This window comes from Pelophylax lessonae (assembly GCF_965119305.1).
Source record: "Pelophylax lessonae genome assembly, chromosome: 1".
Lineage (NCBI taxonomy): Eukaryota > Metazoa > Chordata > Amphibia > Anura > Ranidae > Pelophylax > Pelophylax lessonae.
The window spans coordinates 622,364,500-622,390,521 of record NC_138768.1 but is presented as its reverse complement, the minus strand read 5'-3'; the positions used below and the strand labels follow the sequence as shown (position 1 = coordinate 622,390,521).

At 38.6% G+C, this 26,022-nt stretch overlaps 1 protein-coding gene across 1 annotated transcript in view; it reads right to left on the bottom strand.

Moving 5' to 3' along the window:
* The window catches only part of LOC309543913 (bifunctional heparan sulfate N-deacetylase/N-sulfotransferase 3-like), a 392,778-nt gene that overhangs the window by 35,028 nt on the left and 331,728 nt on the right, over positions 1-26,022 (bottom strand). Inside the window, exons 10-11 of the mRNA XM_082243003.1 lie at positions 20,576-20,750; positions 291-461 (exon numbers count right to left, since the gene is read on the bottom strand). Of these exons, the coding sequence (XP_082099129.1) occupies positions 291-461; positions 20,576-20,750 (346 nt within the window). The remainder of the gene's footprint in view (positions 1-290; positions 462-20,575; positions 20,751-26,022) is intronic.

The following is a 26,022-nucleotide window of genomic DNA, read 5'->3' as shown; positions in this document are numbered from 1 at the left end:
TATTTTCTCTAAAAGGTAAGTGAAAAAAAAAAAAAAATTGCGATTATCCATTTGTTTTTCAGGTGACCGGGAGCGAGAAGATGGAGGTAAGTATAAATTTCGGGTGGAACTCCGCTTTAAGTTTTGCTTATTTCTCTAATGTCTTCTGACTAATCATACAGAGTGGCACTTAGGATGCATTAGGGATATGTGAATTCCTTAAGTAAAAAAGAGTTCTTTATCTGTATCTTAGTGTCCTAGTTTGTTATATGTCAAACAACATTAAGGTATAGATATATAGCGAATAGTACCTGAGCAGGTGGAAAATGCTCAAGCCATCTCTCCATATGTGTAGAATACCACCCTGGCATCAAGCACTTCTTCTGGAGTGATCGTAATTCTAAAGATGATTGGCTGTCAGCTGAGATGACCTCATAGAAGCTGAATTTCAGGGCAACAGGATCCTGGTGTGCACGTTGATGCTGAAAACAAGATGATTTCCTTTTAACACACATACAAAACCTTCACTTCTCATCAGAAGCACAGTAAATACGTAAGAAAACAACAACAAAAAAGTAAAAAAACATAAAAAAAATGTTACACTTCTAGGATCATATTTACAAAGCTGTGAATCTGACATTTACAAAAATCCACCGCAGGCAAATGCTTCAGGTATAAGTGTTTAAAATGGCAGTGATTGGTTCACCACCAGTGAATATTTGGGGAAAGGCACACAATACCATTTTTATACCTATGGCCCAAAATATGGAAGGATAACTTTTCAATCAAGGGATTTTGGAAAAAAGTACACATATGATTATTCGCTTCTGTCTCTAATATAATTCATGGGTCCTTATACCTAAACGCAAAAACATGTAGTGATTTTGTACATATTTTTATTATATTTTTATAATATTTTATTATTATTATTATTATTATTCTTTTTAAAATTTATATATTTATTATAATCAGGAATAAATGTTCCTACATATATTTCTTGAATAGGTACATATATAATATTGCATATCAATAGTTTGAACCATACTATTCATTATCTTATTTTCTTCTTTTTTTGCACATTTATTTGAAAGCCTTTTATGCACAGAACTCAATAGCTCAAACTCATATTTACATGCACACTTGAATGAGTTATCACAGTGGCCCATCCCTTATCAGATGACACAGTCGTCCAATGTTTTGGTGAGAGACAGTCACCCTGAAAGAATATGACTACTGGTATGATGTCTCCTTAGCTAACCCATAATGCTCCAGGCAATAACTTGGTATATACTATAAATATTTATTTGTAAAACAGAGATTAACAAATTTAAAGCTTACTTTTTATATCATGTTTTCATTAAAAATCTTTATTTTGTAAATAATTCATAACACTTTTGAAAGCATTATAAGCTTTCTAATATCAATAGACAAGCAATGCCTTCTCATTTGTTTGTTGCCTTCCTCTAGCAAAACATGCATATGTGTTTAAAATTCCTGATTTAGTTGTTAGTGAAGGTTGTCCCTCCTCTTGCTCATTCATCTGTACATGAATAGACTTGGACAGCAAGGAATTACATTTACAGGGCTATTAAGATATTTCACAGCCTATTAGTAAATTACTATGTAGAAATTATATCATTTCTTTGACTAAAATACATTTAAAAAAATTATGTTTTTGAAAATATTGTATTTAACATAATACATGAAGAAATACAATCTAAATAAAATCTATACATTTTCTTTACACGGAGTACATTGGTGTTATATATTTTTTCTTTTTTTTAATAAGGACAAGACTACAAATATATTAAATTGGCCAGATATATATGAAATACTGTATGTATTATTCTTTTCAGACAGCTGGAGTGACTTTAGATTTATACATTGTTTTTACTTTCTTTTTACTACCTGTAAAAAAGCTTGTTGTTTAAAGAGAGGAATTTTTGCCATTTAAGTAATGTTTGAGCAGATTCTGCTAAAACTTTGTGTATTAGTACGGCTTGGACCTTGAAGAAGGGGGTTCCCCCCCGAAAGCTTGTCCTGAAAATTTGGATGTTAAAGCAAATAAAAAAAGGTATCACAGACTGTACTCAATTGTTTTTTTTAAAGAAATACGTAATTCAGGCTGATGTTCACACACACTACTGAATCATTCATCACAGTGAAATTCGTCCACTAGAGAAAAATTTTCCATCCAGCGCCTACGAATTGTCTTGTCACTATGGTGAAAAACAAATGTTGATTTGACCCTACTAATATTTAGAAAATCATACATAATTCTACTAGTGTATAGTCAGCTTAAAATGGTTCTAAAGATTAAATGTTTTTTACCTAATTCATTCCCTGCATTAAGTTAAAAAACATTTTACAACATGCTATGCTCCCCCCACCTCTCCAAATACTTCCACAATTGATCCATCACTGTACCTGGATGCATCTGGTTTCTACCTTCTCCCTCTACTGACAAGGACTGAGACAGCAAGCAAGCTGCTTGCTATGGGGGAATCACAAAAGAAGAGGAGCTGAGAGAGCCCGTGGAGACCACAGAAGAAGAGGTTTGGGGCGGCTCTGTGCAGTGGTATTATAAGCCACTTAAGGACCGGAAGGTTTTACCCCCCTAATGACCAGGCCATTTTTTGCAATTCGGCACTGCGCTATTTTAACAGACAATTGTGCAGTTGTGCGATGCTGTACCCAAATAAAATTGATGTCCTTTTTTTTCCCACAAATAGAGCTTTCTTTTGGTGGTATTTGATCATCTGTGCGATTTGTATTTTTTGCTTTATAAACAAAAAAATGAGCGACAATTCTGAAAAAAAATATATATATATTTTCACTTTCTGCTATATAACATTCCCAATTAAAAAAAATTTAAAAATAAAATGTTTTCATCATATTAGGCCAATTTGTATTCTGCTACATATTTTTGGTAAAAAAAATCCCAATAAGCGTATTCTGATTGGTTTGCGCAAAAGTTATTGCACCTACAAACTATGGGAAGGATTTATGTTTTTTTATTTTATTTTTTTCAATAGTAATGGTGGCGATTAGTGATTTTTTGCTGGACTACGACATTGCAGCAGACAGATTGGACCCCTAACTGACATTTTTGACATTTTTGGGAGGACCAGTGACATTACTACAGTAATCAGTGCTAACAAATATGCACTGTTACTGTAATAATGACATTGGCAGGGAAGGGGTTAACTCAGGGGCGATCAAAGGGTTAAGTGTATGCCTAGGGGTGTTTTCTAACTGTATGGGGATGGGCTTGTGGAATCAACACAGAGACTTGTGATCCTAAATAGGAGGACCACAGGCGCTCTGTGCAGATTCCTAAGAGAACAATGGTCTGCTGTGTTTACAACAGCAGACTGTCGTTCTCTCTCCACTGGGAGTGATTGTGGGCGCCCAGTAGCAATCGCAGCCACTGGCCCCATGAGTCAGCTTCCCCGCTGGCCCCCCAGGATCGCTCCCGTGGATTGCCCCCGGGTACAGGTACGGCAATTCGCACAGCCGAGCCAGCCTGCGGCAGTATATCTGCAGTGGGCGGTCGGCAAGTGGTTAAGTAGGCTGATGATGATGAGACATATTCCACCACTGCAAGAAGACCTAAATAGCATTAATATCATATTTGATGTCTATCAAATTATTATTTAATGTATTCAATAATATGATTTTTTTGTAAAGCCCTATCATTTATTGGACTTAGGTAAGTATTTGCTAAAAGTTTAATAGCACTTCAGCACTCCTTTATCACACCCTCTATATCTTGAGATTGTGACACCAGCTAGAGGGTCAAAAGGTACAATTGCAGTGCTTTCTTGCCATCAAAAGTATGAAGGAATGCTAAGGGCCATTCATGAGAGCTAATGACTCTGATACATCATATTGGACTACTTTGCAAACAAACTGCCCCGTAAAGGGACCAAACATCAGTCAAACCTTAAGTATTTGTTTTTACTTTTAATCCTGTTTATTTAACTGGTTCCTATTGTCTTTTTTGTAAAATCTTTTCTGTAAATATTTCCTTCTACCACATTTATTTTATTTTTCTTAAACAATATTTTAAAATCATTAACTCTCTGAGGCTTCATTCACATATTGGCGTCTCGGATCACGGGCAGAATCACGGCGATCCTGAATCATTGTAAATCACGGGACACCCGCGTGATTCCCGTGACTTGCAATGGAACCCCAAATGATGGGGTGATTGCGTGATTTTGCCACAACTGTTGCCCAACAAATTGCAGTAAAATTATGCAAACAGAATCATGGGATGCCTGTCACCCAAAAAAAACCTTATTTTGAGCGACAGGTGCCCCACGATTCTGTTTGCACGATTTTACCGCAATTCGTCGGGCGACAATCACTTAAAAATTGCACTGCATTTGGGGTGTCATTGCAAGTCACGGGGATTACATGGGCACCCCACGATTTGCAATGATTCAAGATCGCGGGCAGAATCGCAATGATTCTGCCCGCGACCCGGGGCGCCAATATGTGAACAGAGCCTGAATGTTCTAAAGCAAAATGAAATAATTTTTGTTACAATACTGTCTGGGTGTTGCAGTGAGTATCACTGACATTTCCTAAAGATCAGAATTAAAACAGCAGATGCTGTGAATGGTGCATATGTATATTAAAACTCTTGGTGGTACCCCATGAGCTGGGAAAATCTCTGCAGTATATTCAGTGGTGGACACAGAGGGAGCAGCTGGATGATTAATTCCCAATCACAGAATATCTCAATGCTGGTATGGTAGTTGGGAGTTTCATTACCTTCTTCTAGGGACACCTTTCATGGTACAGTAGTCACTGAAAATCACAAATGATGTTTAAATGAGGAATAGTGCTTGTAACTCTCAGACCATTTATGTAATCTATTTTTTTTTTTTGGTTTTTACAACACAAGATATATTTTTTGCAGGTTTCCTACATTCTGTAAGTGATTGAGGCAAACTTGACATACAGTGTGTTGATGAATTTATTTTTTTGTTTTTTTTTAGTTGAACTTAATGAACATACGGTATGTCTGTTTTCAACCTGACTTTGCAAGATTGTTTTTCTTCCAGAATTGTTTCTGTTTCCAGCATTTGAGAGGTAGAAATTCACCTAAAATTGGGAGACTGCCCCTTTATAATAAACATGTAATAAATGACTCGTTTTCATATATTTAATTTATAAATATTGACATCTATTAATGTACAAATAATTGTAGTGCTAACCCCATAGTAGCGCTGGATAGAATGGGTCCTCTGTTCTTTGCCTCGACCTTCTCAAGAACCTCAGACCCTCTAACACACCAAGTTGAGTGTACACACATACAATATCACATTATTTCACTGCTATATCAAAGAAAACAGGCACCAAATCAGGTAATAAAGGCGGCACAGTGGTGTAGTGGTTAGCACATTCACCTAGCAGCAAGAGGGTCGCTGGTTCAAATCCCAACAATGACACTACCTGCCTGGAGTTTGCATGTTCTCCCTGTGCCTGCGTGGGTTTCCCCCAGGCACTCCGGTTTCCTCCACACTCCAAAGACATGCTGGTAGGTTAATTGGATCCTGTATAAAAAAAATGGCCCTACTGGGTTTGTATGTGAGTTAGGGACCTTGGATTTAAGCTCCTTGAGGGCAGGGACTGATGTGAATGTGCAATGTATATGTAAAGTGTAACTGCGTAAATTGACAGCGCTATATAAGTAAGGCAGGCAAAACATCTGAACTTGTGTATAGTGGTATATATACACACATAATTATATGTACATAGACACCTAGCCATATATAGGTGTGATAGTAGCAGAAATATATTACTGTAAATGATTTAATTAGCGCAAGCATATATTTCTGCTACTATCACACCTATATATGTCTAGGTGTGTATATAAATATATGGATGTGTGTATATACACCACTATACACAAGTTCAGATGTTTTGCCTGCCTCAAAAGAACCCCAAAAAATGCAAAAAAAAACGCTAGCGTAAAAAAAAAAAAATGCCCAGGTGTGTTTTTGCTGGCATTTTTTTGGGGTTTTTGGAGGCAGGCAAAACATCAGAACTTGTGCAAAGTACCACTATATACAAGTTCAGATGTTTTTCCTGACTGCAAAGAACCCAAAAAGTGCCTTCTATTAAACCGGCAAGGTGTTACAGCAGCGAAGCCAACCCCCTGAGCTGAAAGTTTTCTAATACAAACGATCTTTTTTTTTTATAGTTCTGGACATGCTACAGAGCTGAAACTTCACATGTACACTTTTTAGACCCCCCCAGATACTAAATCCAAAGTAAAAATCAAAAAATTTCTTTCTTTTTTTTTTTTTTTCAATAATTGGCTTTTTTTATCAAAAATGACAATTTTTAAGAACTTTTTTTGTGTGATTTTGTGTCTGGGGGGTCTAAAAGGTGTACCTGTGAAGTTTCAGCTCTGTAGCATGTCCAGAACCAGAAAAAAAAGCATTGTATGTATTAGAAAACTTTCAGCTCAGGGGGTTAGCTTCTCTCCTCGGTTTTCACACCTTGCCGGTTTCAAAGCAGGCATTTTTTTGGGTTCTTTGCAGTCAGGAAAAACATCTGAACTTGTGTATAGTGGTACTGTGCACAAGTTCAGATGTTTTGCCTGCCTCCAAAACCCCCCAAAAAATGCCAGCAAAAACACACCTGGGCATTTTTTTTTTGACGCTAGCATTTTTTTGGGTTCTTTTGAGGCAGGCAAAACATCTGAACTTGTGTATAGTGGTATATATACACACATAATTATATGTATATAGACACCTAGCCATATATAGGTGTGATAGTAGCAGAAATATATTACTGTAAATTATTTCATTAGCGCAAGCATTTATTTCTGCTACTATCACACCTATATACAGTATGTCTAGGGGTATATATACAGACATATATGTGTATATATACCCCCTATACACATGTTCAGATGTCATGTCTGACATCAAACATGTCCTCAAAAAAGCACTGGCAGTGGCAGCCCCTGCAGCATAAAAAATGCTTAGCTGGTGAGAAGCCATATGGGTGTGCCGAAGCAATTCAGAGAAATTATCATTTCTCTATAGCGGTCACCCTGCTATGGAAGGGTTTTGTCACCCTGCCATAGCAGTCACTGCCAGTTAACCCTACACTACACTACGGTCCCCTTACACTTAACACTTTCCCTACAGAAACTAAATTTTTGAAGCTAACTTAAGTGTAAAGGAGCACTCTAACTACACTAGATATCCCTTTCCTCACACTAATAAATAGCTAAATGACACTTTTAAAGTAAAATTAACAGAACTGCTTCCACTCTCTTCCATGTCCAGTATAACAATGCTAGGAATATGGCGGGGGCGATCTTATATACTGGGGGGCGTATTCACTAATGATTGGTCTAGGGACCCCCTAGTCACTCCAATCACATTCCTAGCATTCTCCTGCCCCCTCAATTGGCTTTTGCTAATGGTTCTGGTCCAATCACGGGTTTTTAAAGCCCATTTCCTGAAGCATTGCATTTTGGTCGGTTCTGGTTGCCGAATTCCAAACTTTTTGGGCAAAAAGTTCTAAATTCGGCCGAACCTCGAACACCCAATGTTCGGGCCGAACCGATGTTCGACCCGAACCGTTCGATCATCCCTACTCTCAGGTGCTTAGTCTATTGCAGTATCAGCAATGGGCAAATAGCCCTCTCACTAGTCTCCAGGATGCTATGGTGACCTCCTTGGGCTCTGCCTGAAATCCTCAGATGATCAGCAATGGTGAGCAGAGGGTGAGTGGATGTTCCATTCTTCCTGTGGCAGTAGTGCAGGTGCAGGTGTGGGAGGTGCTACACTGCCCCCAGGTGTCCTTACTCCCAGTCACAGGATCAGATCTCTGCTGGTATTGTCTCTCACTGGTAGGTAAATATCCAGACAGAGGTACTCTCTCTCTAACAACTTCAGTGCCAAGATGAAAAACAGTATAGGAAAATCATCTCTCCACTCCTCCAACTGCACAGTGCCTTTTGTGATCTGTTTGCAAGGAGTCTATTATATGGCCACCATATCAAACTACAACTCCCAGGTTTCTCAGCACTCTGTATAGAAGTCCATGGGCTTGCTTGGCTTTAGTTCTTCCCCTGCTGGCCGGAGGAGAATGGTGCAGCATAACATTGGTATCCCAGTAGATGGTGAGAATGATAAAAGGCAATGTCACCTTCTCCATATTGCTGAAGCCCAGCAACTGGCTACATAATTATATGAAAAAAGTTACTAATTTTCTACCCAGGTCCTAAGTATAATAGATTTCATACAGACCCTTTTTTATTCTTAAGCAAAACACCCTAAGGTATTACTCAGATTGAAGCAGGTCATTAATTTCAAGGTTAGTATAGGAGTGACAGGTAAATATTAAAAGCTTTGCAACATCCCTAGTGTTTGTTACTATAAAAAACGAAAATGGAAGCAAGTTTTGATTTAATATGATGCTCATGCTCTGAATCCCAATGTCTTGTTTACCAGGAAGGATGCCCTGTATTACATTACAAGATTTATGAACATTAATGTCAGGAATGCAGGTCAAGCTCTCAAGTTGAGTTTAATGAGAAGGTGTAAATCTGTCTATGGAATGCTAGAGACATATAAAACCTCATTATGTACTGTTGTGTTGTGAAAAAGTAATATACATTTTCAATTTTGTGCTAAGCAAAGCATTATAGGACAGCACACTGATTTAGATCCACTTACTAAGCAATCTTAAGCAATTTATTTTTTGAAAGATACACATTAAAGACTTCCTCTATTTCAAACTGTCCTATTGTTTGATCTAAACTGCTTACAATTTAAACAAGTTTTAGCTTTATTATTGGTTGATGTTGCATGCTGTGCTTTATATGCAAGTCAAATTATTTTCTCTGGCACCATCCATCCCATAAACCTATTCTATAATAACACTATTATATAAAAGATCATATTCAGACTTTAAAAGCCATATTTTGCATCTCCTGCTCACTTGACCTTAGTTTGCAGGATACATTTTTAAGTTACACTTTAGGCATTACTAAAATTGCTGTTCCCGACTAAATAGAATTGAATTTTTTTTTTTTTGCTTTGGCACGTGTTCATCAGCCCAGGGACCAGCCCCCATGCTAATTGTTTGACAGCTTTTTGCCTGACATGCTAAAAAATGGACATTACCCTTTTTTTTAACATTTGGCTCTGATTGCCTAGAATTGAACCCACGTAGGTTTGGCTCATTGCTAGTTAAATGTATTCTGACTAGATTAGGGGTTTGTAAAGCTCCAAAGCCAATGACTATTTAGTAATAGTCATTGGCTATTACTATTATTATTATTATTATTATTATTAACCCTATCATAAAATTTAATTGCAGGGTATCTCTTAGGGCATATCTGCTAATATACAAATCTAAAAAGGCCTGTGTTGTTACTGACTCTTGCTGTGGCAATAATGAAATTGAATTAGACAAGAGTGTGCTTCCTCACTGACCAAAAGGCCACTTATATAAAACTTTCATTGTAAATCATGAAAGGTATGTAAATGACCATAACAGATATGCCTGAAAGGTGATATCTATCTCTCAGATATGTAATATGGGTACACTCATCCATGTGGATGCAAATAACCACTGATGGATGAGCCCCATATATCACCATATCCACCAAATAGCTTCTCTAATAGTCAGGACTGCATTGACACAAGGCATATTTTAGGAGCTGCTTCTTCAAAAAAAGCTGCAATTCTACAGTGTGACAGGACACAGAAAAGAATACTTATTTTTTGAAAGTGGACAGAGATAAAATTTAAAGTACAATTGAAAAAATGTTCCTACTGATTTCTGATGTATTTTTAATTGAAAAAATTAAACAGTTATAAAGCTCTAGGGGTTAGCAGAAGAAGAAGATAATAGCCTAGGTTTACATAGCAGGACACTCACAAAAAGGGATGAATTTCAGGTTAAGACTGAAAAATACCTAACCTGAGTAAATAAATTAAAATGATAATTATTATTATTATGATAATAATTTACATTTATTTACATGGGACCCTTAAGGTCTCCATTACTTTATCCACTTGCTGACTGCCATCAGTACATATACTGCGGCGGTCAGCCCCGTACAGGCAAAGCAACGTATCGCTATGTCGCTCGTTCCCGCCGCTCTGTGGCGCGCTCCCACGCGCCCCCGGTCCCGCTGGTGACCTGATTGGGTTCAGAACTGATCAGTCATCAGGTCCAGGCCAATGATTTTTGGCCTTGACCTGTTGATCGGTCCGGCCCAATCAGATTCTGTTCTGTGCCTGTGAAATGTAAACAAAGGCACAGAAAAGACCTGCTCTTCCCTCCCATGATCCTTTTTGGATTAATCGAGAGGAGAGAGCAGATCTAAACTGTGAGTACTGCACCAAGCACACCCACACACGCTTAGATAGGCACACTTAACCCCCGATTGCCCCCCCAGTTAACCCCTACACCCCCTGTCACAACACACACTGTATACAGTAAATAGCATTTTCCTATATACCCATATAAGTGTGACTTGTGACCAGGTTTAGCGCTTGCGGCCGTTCCTTTTCATACTTAGAATACCCGCCACCCCCCCCAATAAAGATTTAACCCCCTGATCTCCCCCTGATCACCCCCAGTTAACCCCTTCCCCCCTGTCACATTGCACACTGATACACATGTAATATAGTGTTTTACTGTATTTTGCATTAGTGTGATTGTGACTTGAGTTAGCGCTAGCGAGTTAGTTTCTGTCCCAAGGAGGTTTAGGGTCCCCGCCACCCCCCCAATAAATATTTAACCCCCTGATCCCCCCTGATCACCCCTACACCCCCTGTCACAACACACAATGTATACAGTATATAGCATTTTCCTATATACCCGTATAAGTGTGACTTGTGACCAGGTTTAGCGCTTGCGGCCGTTCCTTTTATACTTAGGATACCCGCCACCCCCCATAAAGATTTAACCCCCTGTTTCCCCCTGATCTCCCCCTGATCACCCCCAGTTAACCCCTTCCCCCCTGTCACATTGCACACTAATACACACGTAATATAGGGTTTTACTGTGTTTTGCATTAGTGTGATTGTGACTTGAGTTAGCGCTAGCGAGTTAGTTTCTGTCCCAAGGACTTTTAGGGTCCCCGCCACCCCCCCAATAAAGATTTAACCCCCTGATCACCCCCAGTTAACCCCTACACCCCCTGTCACAACACACACTGCATACAGTATATAGCAGTTACCTATATACCTGTATCAGTGTGACTTGTGACCAGGTTTAGCGCTTGCGGCCGTTCCTTTTAGGTTTAGGGTCCCGCCACCCCCAATAAAGATTTAACCCCCTGATCCCCCCTTATCACCCCCAGTTAACCCCTCCCCCCCTGTCACATTGAACACTATACACACGTAATATAGTGGTTTACTGTATTTTTGTATTAGTGTGATTGTGACTTGAGTTAGCGCTCGCAAATTATTTTCTGTCCCAAGTAGGTTTAGCGCAGATAGCCCCGGTGCATAGTTAGAAATAACCCCTTGATTACCACATACACACACACATACACACACAAACACACACACACTTCCATTACTAGTATAGTGTTTGAACAGATCAATATCTGATATGATCAGAACTATACTAGCATCCTCATAGTTTAGGGTTCCCAAAACGTGGTGTTTGCATGATCAGCACTGATTCCTGCCAGCACCTGCGTTTAACCCATCCGCCCAGCCCACCCCACCCCACCCCACCCAGGCAAGTGTAGTAATCAATAGATTACTATCACTTACAAAAAACACAACACACAAAACCACTGTGTTAGCAGAGTCAGGCCTGATCCCTGCTAGCATTAGCAGTTTTTTTTGGTAGCGGTTGAAATAGTCCTTGACAACCAGGTGCTTTTATTACCTGTGAGTCACACTACTGTACCGGTAAATTTAGTTAACTAAAATGACCAAACGTTGGTATAGTAGTGCAGAGGCTTTCCGTATACTGACCATGTCAGATGAGAGCGATGGGGAAGCCTCACTGGCAGAATCAGGGTCAGTATACGAACCTGAAGTGAGCAGTGGCTACCTGACAGATAGCTCCGACGACGGATGGGTCCCTGTTAGAATCAGGCGTACCCGACCCCATTCTGGAGTTGCTGAGATGCAGGAATCGCAGGGTGCTCGTATGGAGCAGAGTGTCGGTACTAGTGCCGCTCATCCTTCTGGTGGCCTGGCAAGCGCCATCGGCGTAGTACACCCTGGACCTAGTGCAACCAGCACTGCAGTAACACTTGGTGAGTCCCATAAATGCAGTTGAAGCTGGCGAGGTGGCTAGTGGTGCATATTCGAAGACAGGCCCGTAGAGCCCATAGTGCCCTCCCTGATGCGCTGACATATCCCAATTGGCAACCCACTGATACTACAGCACCAGTACTTCCCCCATTCACTGCCCAACCTGGAATCCACGGGGAAACACCCAATTTTACGCCCCTGGATTTTTATGAGCTGTTCTACACGGAAGATCTTTTCAGATCTATTGTGGATCAAACAAATTTATATGCACGTCAATTCATCGCCGCCAACCCAAGTTCGCCACTTGCCAGACCATCTGGCTGGAAACCTTTACCGGTTCCCGATTTTAAAATCTTTTTGGGCCTTTCCCTGAACATGTTGTTGAAATGCATAAATCGCAGAATTTGCTCATATCTCGCCCTGGACATGGAGGCAGAGTACATGCGCATATGGTGAATTGGGCTAGTGGACCAATATAGCGGCAATTCAAAAAGGCTTTTGTCCTAGTAAGGAACCAGGTGGATATCCCTGGAGGTCTAATGGATAATTCTCCCAGCAAATAGCAGCACAATATGCAATTATATGGAGAAGGAAAGTGCACAATAGTGTAAATCCGTTTTCCAATTTATTAAATAAAAATAAAGGTACAATAAATACACTCACATTTATTCAGAAGATTACAGTAATCTTCAGGGATATCTATCTGGTTCCTTACTAGGACACAAGCCTTTTTTGACTTTCTATGCTAATAGGGACAGGGGTCATTTTAGTCCGGTAAGTGTAACATCCTAAGGGGGTGGATCTGCATCTATACTGCACTGGATTGCTGGCATGGTTCTGCACATATCTTTTGGCACTTCAACACTTGGACTTTTTTCACTGGCCACTTGCTGAATGCACTTTATATTTATTAATTTCTTCGGATTGTCACGTGGATTTATTAATTTCTTTGGACTCTCATGTGGAATTATTTTTGATTAAGTGCTTTATTGTATATGATTAATTATTGAATTTTCACAACACTATTTTATTGAAATTTTCTTGCACGTTGCACTTTTCACCTGTGTTTCACATATTATATGTTTATTATTAATGCTAACTTATTATTTTATCACGACCTTTTTGCGCTGTGTATTAGTAATTTCATACGAGCATTTCATGACTTCTGTTTCGGGTTTTGTGCTATCTTGAAATTTTAGGGCCTCCGAAACTATGACAGGTAGTGCGGAGGTGAAATGCACAATTTACACAATTAGAAAACCTGAAAGTGGTGATTGGTTTTCGGGGTCCTGTACACAGCTAGGCTCCCAAAAAGTTTCACACATGTGGTATCCCTGTACTCAGGAGAAGCAGCAGAATGTATTTTGGGGTGTCATTCCACATATACCTATTGCATGTGTGAGCAATTTATCTTTTAGTGACAACTTTGTGTTATAAAAAAAAAAAATGTAATTTTCCAGAAACTTGTGGCAAAATTTAAAATATTCTATGGACTCACCATGCCTCTCAGAAAACAGCTTTATTTATCTACTTTCCAAAATTGGGTAATTTGGGGGGGGGGGTTGTGTTATCTTGACATTTCAGGGCCTCCTAAACCGTTATAGGTAGTGAGAAAAGGCAATGAAAAATGTACGCCCTTTGAAATTCTGATGGTGGGGATTGGTTTTCGGGGGCCCGTACACAGCTTGGCTCCCAAAAAGTCTCACCTATGTGGTATCCCTGTACTCAAGAAATTCACCAGAATATATTTTGGGTTGTAATTACACATATACCAATATAATATATAATTTCAATGACAACTTTGTGTAAAAAAAAAACATTTTTTTTTTGTTTAGTAATTTTTCAATCACCTGTGACAAAAAAATTTAATATTCAATGAGCTCAACATGCCTCTCAGGACATTCCTTAGGATGTCTACTTTCCAAAAAGTGGTAATTTGAGGGGTTTTGTACTGCCCTGTCATTTTAGCACTTCATGGAATGAGATAGGCAGTCAGAAATTAAAGCTGCGTAAATTCCAGTATTTACACCATAGTTTGTAGACGCTATAACTTTTGCGCAAACCAATAAAAATACGCTCATTGAGATTTTTTTGTCAAAGACATGTAGCTAAATACATTTTGGCCAAAACATATGACATAAATTGAGTATATTGGATATTTTTTAAAAGACAAAGTTGAAAATGTCATTTTTTCTCAAAATGTTCTCCCTTTTTTTATTATTATCGCAAAAAATTAAAAAGTGCAGAGGTGATCAAATACCACCAAAAGAAAGCTCTGTTTGTGGGAAAAAAGGACATAAATTTAGTTTGGGTACAGCATTGCATGACCGTGCAATTGTCAGTTAAAGTCACGCAGTGCCAAGTTGAAAAAAGGGCCCTGGTTTTTGAGCAGCCAAATCCTCCTGGGCTTAAGTGGTTAATAATAACATACACCGAACTGTAAGTATACATACAATACATATATATGATATATAAATAGATATGATTATTTAGTATTGATTTAGACAAGCAGTAATGTTATTTTAAAATATGTTTTTATATATTTTTTTTAATCTTTATATATTTATATGTCTTAACTTGATTTATTTGCTCATCAGAAATAGTTGGTTATATGAGGGAGTCCTGTATTAATGGGCAGTTGCGCTGTTAATGCTGCTCAGAAGTTTTTGTGCTGCCTTTTTTTCCCCTTACACACTGCATTCCGTGTGCTCTGCCTCATGTCATGTGGATTAGCAAAGCTCCGCTGCTCTTCTCTCATGTTCTGCCCATATAAACCACCACCAATATGGCTTCCCCTCTGGCCTGGCCCGATGAGGGAGCATGCATGCTCTGAGCGCGTACCACACCTACTGCTTCTGCCACACAAGCCAACGCCATCTCCACCTCCCCTGAGCTCTGCGACCATCCAGGAAGTACTTGAAGCCACCAGCACTGCAGTATGCACCAGACTTATAGCAGGATACAGCACATCCTGACTGGCCAGCTACAGCAGTGACAACCATTCACTGATGAGCACTATTAAACACTATTACCCTGTAAGTTGTTAACTTGTTGCCTGTGAACTAATCACCCAATGCTACACTTAGATTGCACTGCTTTTTCCCTCCTTGTGTATACAGAGTGTCTTTTAGCTCTCCAATTGCGGCAGCCCCTGTATCAAGCATCGGTGTACAAAGACTTACGTTCATTAACACTACTATTTCTCTTACTGTGTGTCATATTATCGCCCCCCTTACCCCACCATGACCATACATAAGGCTGTGACTTAAACAGTGGTAAGTGGACACCAGGGGGGGCTCTGATTAAAGGGGGTGAATCCCCAGAAGCTCATCAGCCATTTTCAACATTATCTGTTGACAGACACTCTTTTGGATACTAGTAGTAGTTATTGGTGGTCTATCCTTCCCACCCATGTGCTTTGGTGACCACCTTGACATGGCAATTGATCATTTTTGATTGCTAGGATTATTTAAATGTTTTTCTCTATAAAGAGTATACATACTTCACAAGGCCAGTGTGCTCTCTGGTGTTTCTGATTTTGTATGGTACCAGATTTCCCTAGCTGTTAAAAGAGCTGCCTGCCGTGATGCAAGAATAAAGAAGACATTTGTATACATGGTTTTGAGATACACCAGCTGGCCTTACTAAATTGTGTCTGAGTTGCTGTGGGATTAAAACAACTGTGAAATCTTTCAATATGTGTTCCATGCATTTAAAGGCAATTCTACTCAAATAAGTTGTATTTCATTGTATGGTGTTGCAATATTGCCACAAGAAATATGGCGTGATGTGGCAACGTTTGGACAAAAACACTGTCACGTTGCCCATTCAGGTTAAAATTACTGTGCTACCTATTCCCACAGCAAAATAAACACAATGATTGGCGATCCACACTTTTTACTTGCCCCCAGCTCTGCCTTAACCCTCACTCCATTGGTCTGGACAGGGGTATGGGGATGCATGTGACCATGTGACAGTATTTAAGCCTGAGTGTAGGGATGCCATACATGTGGGTAAGCGCTGATACTATCTGATAACAGATCTTACCCAAGGTGGAATCCTGCAGCTGGAAAACAGAAAGGGAGCATGAATGAATGAATGAGCATACCTTGCTGGGAAAGAGGGGGTGGCATATCAAGAGACAATGTTTTTTTGCTCTGAATGAGCAAATAGACCATACCTCTTAAAGCGGTTGTAAACCGCTAGAGATTTATTTTTGGGTGGGAATCTGTGGGTAAAGCCATAATGTGCTACTATGCATTGTACACCAGCACATTATGTTAAATTTACCTGAAAACAAAGCCCTCCCAGCAAGCGTGCCGAGAAGTCAGCGCTGCAGGCGCCTCCATCTTCACCCGTCTTGGTTCTGGGTTCTCGGACTCTGGCTCTGTGACTGTCCGGAGCCGCGATGACATCACCAGTCATAGCACAGGGCTCTGAAGAACGGCACGGGCGGCCGTTCCTTCAGAGCGCATGCACCAGTGATGTCTTTGGCTGCGTGCAATGTAAATATCTCCTAAACAGTGCCCGTTTAGGAGATATTTACACTACTCATAGGTAAGCCTTATTATTGGCTTACCTAAAAGCAAGAGAAGGAAGTTTACTTCCGCTTTAAACCTTACCCCATCACAAATTTTTTTTTTTTCTTTTACACATCCCTCCTAACACAGTGGACAAAGACCTTGTGCTGAATGGTCATGTGACCATGGCCTAAACTGGGGATAGTATTTTTTTCCTATCCCAGTGATGAGATTGGGGGGGGGGGGTACATATATACTGGAGTTGGGCTTTAACTAAGCTGTGTTAATGATAATAGGGTTGAAAAAAATCAACGGGAATGCCAACATGATTTGTTGATTTGTTACTCTAAACTGCAGGCACATATATATTTTATTACTCCAGCCTATTTGAAAGCTGTTTTTCTCTACCAATTATCATGTAGAAATATGTTTGGCTTTGAAATATTAGTTATTTTTATGCAAATAAATGCATGAAAACAGAGAAAATACATTTGCTTTATTTGATTGAATTGAGTAAACCCATAAACGTATGCAGGATTATACATTTTATGTTCAGCTAGAAATAGGAAAAGTAAGATGCGGAATAACATAAAACACAATTAAGACCCTGTGCTATCATTTTTCACTCTATGCTATTTCCACTATGTATAATAATGCAGGTGTGATCTGCGTTTTGCTGCTTTTCCACATTGCTACATCTTGTTCTTTTCCTAGAAATTACTTTTGCAATCAAAATTCTCCCTTGCTTGCTGTCTATACCACTTGAGTTGATTATATATTTCTCTGCTGTTCTGGGCTGTCTCTGCATTCCGGACTTGGTAGCTGCTTTATGAAATTAGACCAAAGCGCAATGTTTTGTCTTAAGCGCCCTCAAAATGAATTACTCAGGCTCTGAATTTGTTCCCATTGCTAGAAAATGCAATGACTTTTGAACAGGGAAAGAAAATTCATATCTGAAGTGCCCCAGATATTCAGAGAATGTCTAATTCTGCTTGAGGATACAAATGATGTCATATACAGTATCATCTATTATGAAGTCACATTTGGTTTCATTTTATCTGAGCCATAGGTATTTATTGGAATTTATTCCAATGGTACAATAAAACTTTTGCTGTTTTTCAAAGAGGTTGAGAGGTGCACGGTATCTGGAGAATAGTTCAGTTGCCATGACAGCAACACACTAAGACAGAAGTCTGTTCATGCAATAGTCCCAAAACCCAAGCACAAGCAAAATTACTTGGTATATGAAGTTCAGGACAATAAATAATACTGTATATTTGGGAGGCCAAAAAATGTTCTTCAAATGCCTTGCCAACATAGGAGGATGAATTTAGATTTCAGGGCTCATCAGTCTTCCTCCTCCTTCACTTCAGAAATAATTTTTTCCTCCCTACATTCCCCACCTCCCCAATAAGTAAAAGCTATTATTTAATTTTTTTTTATTTATTTTTATTTTTTTACTTTGGTTTGCCCTCACTGCCTCCTTGTATGTTCTAGGAGGCTGCAGGTTCATGGACACACATTGGTTGAAAGACCTGGAAAAGCATTGCCAGGACCAGCTGCAAGAAAAACCAGCTCCCGATAATGTCAGAAAGGATTATGGTGACACAGGACCCAGGTAGGGGCAGCAGAGCAGTGGACCACAGCAGAACAATGCTGGATTCAATAGGCAGGCAATAACGTTTTCCAGATGAGAGCCCTACATTACAGGTAAGAGGGGATAGAAAAAAAAATCGGGGGAAGGTGAGGTTCCTCTTTAAGGAGTCAATCTTTTAAGAAGGGTGAATGCATATTTTGGACAAGGTTTTAAGGTTAGGTTTACCAAAAGACACATGTTCATAAAATGATCTCAGTTAAGAGTAAAGTCCCTATGATGAATGGTCTTTAGTTGCCCACACACTTTTAAATCTGTCCACTCTGTTCAGCTCTAGCACAGCTGACTCTTTCTTAGACAGGTTTGGCCATACACATGTACATCAAAACTGATCTAGACAGGTAATTGGCTTTCTTCATCATATATCTGACCTTGCACATGTATGTCAACAAGCAGCTTCTGGTGATATATATATATATATATATATATATATATATATATATGGGCTTTAGGTGACTTTGAATGTGACATGGTTGTTGGTGCCAGGCAGGATGGTCCGTCTATTTAAAAAACTGCTCATCTACTGGGATTTTCACGCACAATCATCTCTAGGGTTTACAGAAAATAGTCCATAAAGAGAAAATATCAAGTGAGCGGCAGTTGTGTGGAGGAAAATGCCTTCTTTATGTTAAAAGAGAATGGGCAGACTGATTTGAGATGAGGGAAATGCAAAAGTAACTCAAATAACCACTCGTTATAACCAAGGTATGTGCAATACCATTTATGAATGCACAACATATCTAACCTTTTTGCAGATGGGTTACAGCAACAGAAGATCACCCCGGGTGCCACCCCTGTCAGCTTAGAACAGGAAACTGAGGCTACAATTCACACAGGCTTACCAAAATTGGAAAATAGAAGTTTGAAAAAACATTGCCTGGTCTGATGAGTCTCGATTTCAGCTGCAATATTCAGATGGTGGGGTCAGAATTTTCATGTAAACAGCAGGAAAGCATGGATCCATCCTGCCTTGTATTAACAGTTCAGGCTTATGGTGGTGGTGTAATGTTGTAGGGGATATTTTCTTGGCACACTTTGGACCCCTTAGTACTAATTGAGCATTGTTTAAATGCCCCAGCCTATCTGAGTATTGTTTCTAACCATGTCCATCCCTTCCCTCTTATGATGGCTACTTCCAGCTGGGTAATGCACCATGTCACAAAGCTCATATCATCTCAAAATGTTTTTTTTAACATGACAATGAATTCACTGTATTCCAATGGCCTCCACAGTCACCAGATCTCAATCTAATAGAGCACCTTTGGGATGTAGTGGAATGGGAAATTTGTATCATGGATGTGCAGCTGACATATCTGCAGCAACTGCATGATGCTATCAGATCAATATGGAACAAAATCTCTCAAGAATGTTTCCAACACCTTGTTGAAACTATGCCTCGAAAAATTAAAGCACTTCTGAAGGCAAAAGGGGGCCCAACCCCGGTACTAGCAGAGTGTACCTAATAAAGTGTCCAGTGAGTGTATATATGCCTGTATACACACACACACACACATACATTTGAAGAACAGAAAGAAAATATTTTCAATTAACATACACCTTGGCTTCTGACCACTGTAACAATAACTGCGTTACTGGCCACATTATGGTATTCTGGCAAAACTGATGATTCCAAATCTTGAGAGCATATGTTTTTGTGCAGTGCTGTATTTTAATGAGATTTTGGGGTTCTCAGCTCTCCGAGGTTCCCACATTGTTTTCCTGTCCTAATATTTGATTGTTTTAACATTTAACTTTACATTCCGATCTCCCCATAGAGGAGAGCAGGACTCTGACAGGTCAGTCTCTGCACATTGAACAGAGACGGACCAGTCATCCGCCTACTCAGTGTGGATCAACGGAGCGATCCCCGCTGAGCCAGAGTAGTCCGCTGTGCAGATCCGCCCCATGTAAAAAAGGGACGTTAGGTGTTTTGGATAATTAATTTTTATTTATTATCCTTACATAAGTATTGCTGTGAAGACACTGTTTCAAAGTAATGTAGAAACAGGGCTTCCCCACGTGTAATTAAATTAATGAACCAATTTAGCACCTCATCTATAAATATGTTTGTTTATAGAAGGTGTAAAAAGCAATGTGCTTACAACATTTTATTAAGTGTTGGCATTGGTTTTGTTTTCAGTGCAGATTCTCACCTGATACCAAGAATAGGCTCTATCTGAAGGGTCAATAAGAATGGTGATAATTTTTGCCTTAGGAATTAAAGCAGCTGCTCTTTTTGGAGCTTCTTCAGAGTGGAAATAGTTAGCACTTTTTTCGAACACCAAATCTGTGGTTACATTTGATGGGGTTGGGAAGAAATCCATGTACCTGAGAAAATAAATGAAGCTGTAATTAGTTCTCATTGTATTGTGTAAAGACTTGAAGATATAACACTGTTACAATTTATTACATAGCGTTGTGAATTTTTCAGTTCACTATTAGCATATAAGTAAAATCACAGACTCAACAAATTAGGCTGAAGCTGAGGCAGATGTTGTATATAAAACACCAATTCATAAATCATTGTATGTATTTTAATGCAACTATTATGAGTTCCTAAATTTGTGTTTATATTAGACTGAAATTTATATAGTAGCTCTAAAAATGCAAAAAACAAAATAAAAAAAAAGATGGCCATCAGTCAGAGTTAATGTAACCTGGCTGCACTGAGCATGTGCTGAGAAGGGACAGGTGGACTGGAGGAAAGAGCCGAGTAATGTCTCTTCAATGAGTCCAATCAAAAATGTGTTCTTGACTAAGATTAGCTGCCAATTTTGCAGGGGAGGTTAAATTAGTTTTAAAGCATACATTTTCTTTTTACCATAAGGGATTCATTGCATTAGGGTAAAAGATTTTAGGCATCAGTATGCACCCTCACACCACTTTTACTTACCTGAGCCCTTATTTGATTCACCACTGGTCATGTCTGCAGCTCTTCTCTACCCTCATTTCCTGGTCTTTTTAGGCTTTGATGAGGCAGCGCAAGCAATTGGCCAAGGGCAGAGTCCTGCTGTCTATGTCAATAAACACAGACAGCGAGGCTCGGGAATGAGACTGTATGAGTGCCCCCGAAGAAAGCGGCTTTCTATAGAGGCACTTGCCAGAGGGGAGGAGCCAGCTGTTTGTTTGTTATAATTTTTTTTTTTTTGTAAGAGCATTTACGATCACTTTAAAGATCTGGCTTTGTTGTCTAGCAGGGTTGCCTAAGTTTATGAAACTGGAAGCACAAAATAAGAAACTCTTTAGCAGAAACAGTTTCCAAATAGCTAGTTTACCTGTGTAGCAATCCGTTTGCCTAATATTTTAACTTCACCCAAAAGTGATGATTTGTAAATGTAGCCCAATGCTATATAATATTCACTGATATACAGCATCTTGTGCACTGTAGGACTGAGATATATGTTCCAAGTGGGTGTTCCTTCATTCATTGCATTCTCCATAATAATAATAAAGTACAAATCCAACATAGGAATTTTGGAACCTCTTTAACATTTCTGCAGACCAGGAAGCTCAGGCACAGCAGTCTGGCCCTGGAATCCCTAACAGATTTAGGAAACATTATTTAATACTTTAAGAAAGATCCAATCAGTGATTGCTTTGCATTCATTAAGAAAATACAAAGCTTTATCTAATGGGCACCAGTGAACAACCTCCTGCATTTAAATTTTAGCAAGGAAGTTGCTCGGCAAAGAACCCAGGAAACTTCTGGAAATCAATGTAGTAGCACTGATTATTACAGTGGTTTCCAGCTTACAAGGGGATATGGTATATACATAGTAATACTGGTCCAAACTGGACCAATGTTACTATGTAAAAATGCCCATATCTAGAATTCATCTCTAAGCTTTTGTGGGGAACTGTATCTGTTGCCATATGGGGGTTTAGGCGTAATCTCTCTTACCGTGTGGTGAGGATGAGGGGTTTATGTATAAAACTCCATCAGTAATTGTAAATATATATATATTAATGAAAGTAGTAAAGGTACCCATTTTTGATTGCAAACTCATACTTGGGAATTTTAGTGTAGATAGATTTGCGTGAGCCAGACGGACTGGTTTTTAGTAATTAATTAATCCAGGGTAACACATTCCTTTGAAAGGCCAGCTGGCTATTTACATATAAATACCTACGCATAGTATCAACCCTGTTTACATCCTGGAAGTGAGACTTTCTGGAGCCAGGACACATCTTGCATATCTTAAGTAGCCATTTCAGAGTTACTCCACAGTGAGGAGTAAACACACCCCCCCCCCCACACACAGAAAAAGGAGTGGTTAGAAAGAGGCGTAACTATGGGAGGGGGAAATGGTCCAATCTGGGAAGAGATAGGCCCACAGGAAGTGACAAGCAAGATAGCTGAACCAATGAGAATGGCCCTATACAAGGCTATGGGATATGGGTCTATATTAGGTTCGGTGAGACAGGGTGACTTCCTGTTTTGGCATGGGAGAGCGAGAGCCAGCACTAGAGGTAATTATGGAGTAAGGATTAAGGGTACATTGTATATTTTATTTGTGTCGGTCATAGTGTGTGTATATGAGTCTATACTCTATATATTGTATTTGTTCAGTTAAACTAGGGATATTTTACATTGTGTAGTATGTACAATAGTTATTATTGTTGTAAATTACGTAGGCTGTGCAAACCTTATACGAATAAATAATTGTTGTGTTAAAGTTTTCACACAGTCATAGAACTCTCATTATTAACCCAAATATTGTCTGAGATAAATTAACTCTCATAGATTTTTGGTAACATAATTGGCAACCATGAAGCATTTATCAGTCTGAAAATATTTGATACAGCAAATACTAAGATTTGTGTAAGGTTATAGAGCTGGGTTTAAACTGAGGCAGTTTCCCGGTAGTCCAAGATTTGTGTAAGGTTATAGAGCTGGGTTTAAACTGAGGCAGTTTTCCGGTAGTCTGAAGGCCACAACAATTAATCTAGGAAAAACAATGAAAAATTGTTTTAGTGGGTATTAGGAAAGATACACCACAGAGTTTTTTTAAGAAAAAATTTCCCATAATTATGGTTAAATATGTCAGATTAACTTTTACATACCGATCAATGTAATTGGGAGGATATATCTTTAACGGGAAAATTTTGTTTTTATTGTTTGTTTTGTTCTGTGTAAGCTTACCAAGCATCATTTCTTGTGGTGGCTACATGAATTAAGTTGTTATTTGAAAACCACCGAAAGGGTGTTGTTTTATTGTTGAGTTTTGAAAAATCTCACAATTTCTAGTTTTTGGTTTGAAGACACAAAGGTAGCTTGTTGCAGGCTTCCTGTGGTGTGCTTTTGTTGAGGAAAAAGTTCAACAAATTGGTGTTCTTGGTTTTAATAGTTTTTTATTCAATTTTTTTAAATATTTTGGTCTTTTGTTATTTGTCTTTGAACTATTTTGGTTTTTGTTTTCAAGACACAAAGGACTAGCTTGATCCAGGCGTTCTCTTGTGTTCTTTGTTGACAAGTTTCAACAAGTCTTAGTCGGTTTTAATTTTTTATTATTTTTTTTTTAATCTTTGTATCATTATTTTTTTTGTTGTTTGTGTTTTTAATAACAAACAAACTTGATAAGCTGGTCTTGTCTTGTGTTTGGGTACGTTGATGAAAAAGTTCAATGAGTTTTGGTAGCCTTTGTTCATCATGGTGGTCAGATTACAAACTATCTGGCAGAATCATGGTACAGTAGGTCTGATTTGAACCACGTTAAAATACCAAACTGTGGAAAGTTGGATATTGAAGCTAATATCAGGATAAAGTTTTTTTTAAAAGTTTAAAATAGGTTGCATTCAGCATAATCTTTAGATTTAAGACTGTTTACCTTTTGCAAACTGAATTGGGAGGTAACCCATTGGTATAAACACCACATTGTTTACCATTCTATTGTCTACCTAGAGGCTTGTTTCTGGGTGTAGCTGGCTACGTGCTCTATTGTACGTGACCTATTGTGTTCCGGGTGGAGACCCAAACAAGGAAGGTGATAGATTATTGTGATAAGTATCTGTATGTCTCCAAGAATATAGAGTCACATTTTAAGTTTTCAAACTTGTTTCGTTTCTTTGTTTGGGGTTTCTATGTATTTATTGGTATTTTTCTCTTTTCTTTCTAATATTTTTTTTTTCCCTCCTCTCTTTCTTTTCTTTTTTTTTTTCTCCTACTTGCCTTTACTCTAAGTGACTGTATAGTACAGGGGAAAGGTGACTTTATTTTTAGCCTACCAATTGTGCATACTTTCTAGGGGTGATGATGGCCATGCCCAGTTTAGAAAGTTTTGTAGCAACTTATACTCTTAAACATAAGAGTAATGATTTTGTCGGTGATGCTAAAATTAAAGAATCTCCTTGGGCCTATGTCCAGGAGTTATTTGAAGAACAAGTAAACATCACCAAAAAGGAATAAAAAGCCCAAAAGTCTTGCCATAGCAGGCATGTATGCTGCTTGCATGGCTATGAATGCTAAAATATCTTAATCATTAGACAGAAACTTGTGCTATTTTGAGCAACTCAGGGGTGTATAGAGATGTGTATATATATATATATATATATATATATATATATATATATATACCTAAAAACATACACACCTAACAAAGGTAATGGATCCTAGGCTAGGTACTAGGAGTTCATGGTATTATTCTTTTTTATGTTTCTCTTTATTTCAAAAAGGTTAAAAATTTGACAAAACAGACTTGCTGTGTCTGTTTTCGTTTAGGCCATAGTTAAATTACATGTAAGTTTTTTTTCCATGTCTTATTTCCGAATGTATGGTTCTTTTCTCTACTCCCTATCCATAACGTATTGCATTCAATCTCAATGAATGGGTGTGTCTGTGTGATGTAATGGATATGTAGGAACTGTCTATGAGTAAACTAACATTTTTTTTCCAGGGGTCTGAACAGACCATGGGTCAATGACCATCAATAAGAATTGTGATCACAATAACGCGCATGCTTTCGTTTTTAATTTCTTTTGTAATGAGCTCAGTACTGGTACCAAAGAGTTTCTAAAATTTTCAAAAAAAAAAACTGTGCACGTAACAGTATCGAATGTTTTAGCTACATTCAGATAAACTACATCCATTAGCTTCTCTTTATCCAAATTATTGTTCACTTACTCATAGAACAATAATAGGTCGGTCTGACATGAACGAGTCTTTAAAAATCCATGCTGAGTGTAACTTATGATATCATTTTTGCAGACAAATATTCACTTTTGGTCCCTAACAATTCTTTCTCATGCCTTGCATGCTATTGATGTAAGGCTGACTGGTCTCTAGTTACCTGGTATACACATCACTCCTTTTTTGAATATCAATACCACATTTGCTTTTGGACTATCAGATGGTCCGATTCCAGTCAGTAAGTTTTCCTTAAAAATTTTAAACAATGGCCTGGCTATAACTTGGCTAAGTTTTTGAGGACTCATGGGTGTAAGCCAGCTGGTCCTGGAGATTTGTTTATATTAGGTTTTTCTAGTCTTTTCCTTGAGTACATTGAGGTACCTCAAGTGCACTATTTTTAACATTACTTTTGTGAATATTAAGCCCATCTTTTTTCCCTGTATAAACTGAATGTGGCTCTTAAAAATTAAGTAA